This window comes from Hipposideros armiger, unplaced genomic scaffold (assembly GCF_001890085.2).
Source record: "Hipposideros armiger isolate ML-2016 unplaced genomic scaffold, ASM189008v1 scaffold_508, whole genome shotgun sequence".
In the NCBI taxonomy this organism is placed as follows: Eukaryota; Metazoa; Chordata; class Mammalia; order Chiroptera; family Hipposideridae; genus Hipposideros; species Hipposideros armiger.
The window spans coordinates 596615-602075 of NW_017731858.1; the positions used below are offsets into that span (position 1 = coordinate 596615).

The 5461-nt window shown below is 40.6% G+C and overlaps 1 protein-coding gene across 5 annotated transcripts in view; it reads left to right on the plus strand.

Moving 5' to 3' along the window:
• Positions 1-5461, plus strand: part of LONRF3 (LON peptidase N-terminal domain and ring finger 3) — a 44880-nt gene that overhangs the window by 23692 nt on the left and 15727 nt on the right. For all 5 annotated transcript variants that reach the window (XR_002126813.1, XM_019667844.1, XM_019667843.1 and 2 more), the window contains 2 exons: positions 972-1086; positions 3279-3400. Coding sequence is in view for 4 of the 5 variants with exons in the window: in XM_019667844.1 (XP_019523389.1) it covers positions 972-1086; positions 3279-3400 (237 nt within the window). In the remaining variant the exon portion in view is untranslated. The remainder of the gene's footprint in view (positions 1-971; positions 1087-3278; positions 3401-5461) is intronic.

Below are 5461 nucleotides of genomic sequence, written 5' to 3' on the forward strand. Positions count from 1 at the left end.
GCTGCCCCCACCAGTAGTCCTGCTGTAGGTGAGCCTTCCTTTAAGCAAAGTAAATGCATGAATCTCTGAATGTACTGAACAGCTTTTAAAAAGACGCCCAGATTATTTTGAAAATGTCCAGCTCCCACAAAGCAATTAAAATAGGAACTCATTGAAGGATATGTATGCATACAAATGTATATATGTACATATGTACATACGTATGTATGTATCAGTAAGCACATTAACAATATTTCTCTACTGCTCCTAGGAAAATAATCCATCCATATAAAAGACAGGTGCAATTTCAACATCCTTCAGGATCACACATTGCTTAGGTGAAAAACGGATTCAAGGTTAGCAAAGAAGCCAAGTCTCTTTCTGTTGCTTACAGTCTGGCCGAGTGGCTCAGTTGGTTAAGAGCTCGCTCAAGTGTTTGAGTTCTGAGCAACAGCAGTTCGAGTCCAGCCCGAGCTGAGCAGCCGCTGAGCTGCCAACAGGTGGCAGGATGGCTCAGCTAAAAAAAAAAATTAAAATATAAATAAAAGTACATTACATAAGTACATAAAGTACTTAAATGGGTAAAGGTGAGTGTGTGTACGTGTACGTGTGTTTATTTGTGTGTTTACATATACGCAGGTGAACAGGTTGGCTAAATATTTTAGAATGGAATCTATCAGACACTCTGGGCATTCATCTCTAGACAGGGAAAAAGTAATCTGGATGCCCCAGAAAATACTGACTAGAACTAATGTTACAAAATGATCTAGCTATGTCCTAAATTTTAATAAATGCATTATTTTGAAATCAAGCTCAGAAATAAAAAGCAAATGTTTTCTAAGTGCAACAACTGCAGGGGTTTTTAAAAAAGAATCCTCACACACACACACAGAATTTTCCAAATAATACTATGAAACCTTAACATGGAGCAGCTCTGTCTTTTACTTTTTGGTCTTATTGAAGTTTCTTCCATTTTGATTCCTAAATTTCAGATTATTCTATGAGCCAGTCACAACACCTTGTGGGCACACGTTTTGCTTAAAATGTCTTGAAAGATGCCTAGATCACAATGCGAAGTGTCCACTGTGCAAAGATGGTCTTTCGCAGGTAAAACATTCTTTCTTTCTTGGTTGGGTTAGTTTATTTGGAATTGGGTACTAAGACTCTTAAGTAAGATTCTTATTTGGAATTCTGTCCTATTGGATCCCAAGCCACTGCACTATGCAAGGGCAAAATGCCCTCTCAGAACACCCATCTCTTTCTCCTGCCTTACAGCCACCCCTCTCCTCTCCACAAAGTCCTTCAAGAAAATGAGGCAACATCTAGCTTTTTATGCACTGTTGATAGTGAAATTGTGTTGGAAACAAAAGTATTAAATTGATGATAAATATGGATCCTGGTTTTAATCCCATCATGGCACCTGATTCACTGTCCTCTTGGGTAAATCTTGTGCCCTCTCTGGGCTTGGACTTAGATGAGCACTGGTGTCCTCTTTTCGTCAATATTTATTCTGTGGTTTGAAGGATCATTCCCAGGGCTCCAGATAAACCTCACAGACTTTCAATGTGGTCCTTGTCCCACCCCTCAGGAGCCACTGTATTTCTTAGCAGACCCTTGGTGACTTGAAAAGCTTTGGGGCTTCCAGGTTTTCTAAAATGAATCACACAAATTGCCACCTTGATTTTTCAAATGGACCTGATGGAATTTCCTTTAGCACAAATAGACCCAGGAATCCGTCTTGTTTCCTCCCCCTCAGGGACTTGTGTGCCACCTTTTACAGTCAGCTTGACTGTAACTGTAAAAGGTCACTTGACCCGTCATCCCTGACTAAAGTTTGGAGATGTAAGGCTATCTTTAGGTGAACATAGGTCCAGAGAAGTCACATGTTGAGTTTTTCCAACACCGCAAAATTTAAACTAAGGGAATGGAGTGAAATCATCCAGGATAACCCTGGGGTTGTGTATTGGGTTGGGGGGAGGGTCAGTGCCATACCTTGCCTCAGTAAAGGGGTGGGATTTGCTGGTTTGATTGTAGGTGAAAAGTCTTTATACCTAATACATTTGTATTGCGCTAACACTACAACATTCAGATAAACAGAAAGAAGAAAAATCTACCCATATGCTCATCACCTGGAGAAAATCACTGTTAACAGTTCAGTATATCCCTTTCCTCGGTTTTTGTCTTAGTGTCAGTGGAGGCATCATCTTATTGGATTGGCTACCACGTGAGTCATTGCTTTTCCCCAACTGGACAAAGCAGTTGGTTTTCCTGCAGCCAGGCACTAGCAGTGTCTGATGAGGCATCCTGGAGGCAGACGCTGTGGGGTTCCGGACTCAGGGGCTAGAAGATATTCTCATCTATCTCTTTGTATTCACACAGGGTCACACTTACTCCATTTCCCAGAGAGATGGATGTCTTATTCCAATCATGTTTACTGCAGTATAGACAGACATAGCCAATACTGGGATTATACTCAGGAGCTCCCCCTGCTGGGTCTGTGTGGGTAGCTTCCATAGCAAGCAATTCCCTGCAGATGTTTTAAGCCCCATTGTCTGGTCCACACAGTTAAATGCCCTATACTTACACATCCCTAGATATACATGGGGTAGGGATGTTTGGGAGGAGAGTAATAGTGACAGTTGAGCCTGAGTTCGGTTCTGAAATCATGGTTTATAACATAATTTCAGTGATACCTAAATGGTATATTAAAAAAACAAATAGACAAACACATCAACAGTATTTAGCTGTTTTTTGTTTTGTTTTGTTTTGTTTTGTTTTAAATAAAGATAGAGAAGAAGGAATATGTAGACTTGCAATATCGAGAAGCCTAGCATTGGGACGGGGTGTGGTTGGGGCAGGGAAGGAAAGGATCAATCATTGAAAAATGCTTTTTAGTTTGAACCTTTTGGCCATGGACATTCAGCATATCCCAGATGGAGACAGTTTCTGTGGGCTTGTAAACAAAAATCAGAAATAGGAAAGGGAAGGATTTTACCCCTTTTTTGACAGGAACATGATCTCAATTTCAGTGTTTTAGGACAGTGATGAGATTTTTAAAACATCGATGCAAGTCTTTTTGTCTTGTTAAAATATTTGTTTCTAATTATAGGAGTAATTGATTGCATTTTTTAAAGTCTAACATCCAGGGAATACATACATTCTGAAAGTATCAGCTACTAATGTATGGGTCCAAATTACTCCAATATGTGGGCGATTTCACTATTCTACTGATTGCATCAGAAGTGCTTTGTGTTTTTCTGATGACTGCATAATATCTAATAGCCTTGTTCCTCATATAGTGCTTGGCATCAAGAAAATACAGCAAAAATGTCATAATGGAAGAGCTAATAGCTAAATTCCTTCCAGAAGAACTCAAGGAACGAAGGAGACTTTATGAAGAGGAAATGGAAGAACTTTCTAAGTATGTATATGCATGCTTCTATTTTCAGTTTCACTCATACCAGTTCATAGAGCTGAATGTGCACATTTCTTTCTAACTCCTCATTCAGTGATATCATGTTGGAAGCTTGAAATTGGCCATGGTGAGAGTATTTACACCATGGAATTTGGCAAATGCTATAAACCAGAGCTTCCTCCCCCTCACCCCAACTCCCACCTCCAGAAAGCCAGTTGATCAACATTTACCAGCATACTACTGAAGAAGCATGAGCCAAACCTCTGACTAGGTCACATCTTGGCACTAGTAACTGGGTGTCACTGGCAGGAGTAAATTGGAGTAGCATAATCAAGGGGAACTTATAAAGTGGTCAGAAGACTGTTTTCAAATATAAGGAGGTGCTATGAGGTTAAGAACTTTGGTGTTAGCCTGACCTGGGTTTATGACCCAGTTTTGCCACAAAGTGAGAATACTTCAAGACCACAGGCAAATCACTTCACCTCTCTGGGCCTCAGTTTCCTTATCAGTAGCTTGGGGATAATAATTGTTCTTTCCTCATGGACTTATTATGAAGATCAAATGAGCTAGTGCATAGTAAGCACTTAATAATGGTAATAGTAAGAATGCTGCTTGTTATGGGTGTCCTCTGCCACGCACAGGTATTGTGAGAGGTGAAGGGTAGGAAGTAGGGCTCCAAGCTCTGCCTGTCTGGAAGAACAGTTCACTTAGCAAACAAAGCAGGAGGGAATCACCAATTTCTGCCTCTCATACTGCTGCCCTCCCGTCTCCCCAACACCAGTGTGGAATCCTCACAGCATTCTGAGGGTGAGGATCCTGGTGGCAAAAGCTGTTCTGGTTTTGTACCCACCCTGTAGAGAACCATTTCCAAACTACCATCAGTTTGTCTGAATGTATCTCCCACTTTGAACATGTTTTCCTGGGAAGCTAGAAATGAAATCTTTTTTTTTTTTCACATTGACTCAGATCTACTCAGGACAACTTTATCTTTATTTCTTATTCCTAAGTTCACCTTGAGTCTCTCTGAACCCTCCTCTCAAATATAATTTAATGTATCTTTAACAAGGACTGCAGTATGCTAGAGGGATTTCTATTTAAAGGAATACTAAACTTAATCCTTTTGAGATTTGGGCAAATGGTCTCATATCTATTGGTAGGTTTAGGTGCAGCTATTCCTGTGTTGGATTTACTAGACAAATGAGAGAACAGGGATCCGGGAGAAGCTGGCCCAGTTGCTGGTTCCCTCTCAGGCTGTGTGTCTGAATCTTCATGGGCACTTGTTGAAAGGCTAGCTCCCCGGTCCTGATTCCAGAACCAATGCACCAGTATCTCTGGGGGTGTTGCAACCTGGTTGTCTGGACCAGTAATTCTGATGTGTGGGTGTATTTGAGCATCACGGGGCTAGATTACTCTTGCTTCCCCATTGTTACCTCCTCTTCCCAGCTGGGCCTGCCATGCAGATCTTCTAGGGCTGTGCAAATTTGAGATGCTCAGGGTGACTTGGCAGAGAATTTCCCACCATCCTTCTGGAGAGCTGGGTCCACTTGTATTATCAGTACCCTTCCCCATACTGCCAGCAAGACACCTGTAGAGATTGTTTGATATGAGAGCATGAAAGAAAGAAAAAATATGAAAGGTAGCTGTCACCCACCATTTTAACATACTAGACAACTTCCTGAGCCAAATTAGATGATATAGAATGTCAATTTTCATCTTTGAGCCTATAAGCTAACCTGATAATGGGACTTAGCATTAGCTGCATTTTAGTATTTTTGACTCTTGTAGAGAGTTTAATCAGCAAGTCAAAAAACCAGAAATGCAATCATATTTTACATTATAATGTTTAAGTCCCTCAAGTTTTTTTCACAAACAATGGGCACACAACTTAAATGTAAATGTAAATTTTACCATGACTAAAGTTTACTGTGAATTTTTGGTAACTAAATGGTCATGCACTCACTTGGCTCCATATCAACAATTGTTATTGGAAGAAACCCAGAATTTCCTATAAGAATCAACACAGAGTCACTTCCCCCATCTCAACTCCATCCCTGTTCCTTATATCTA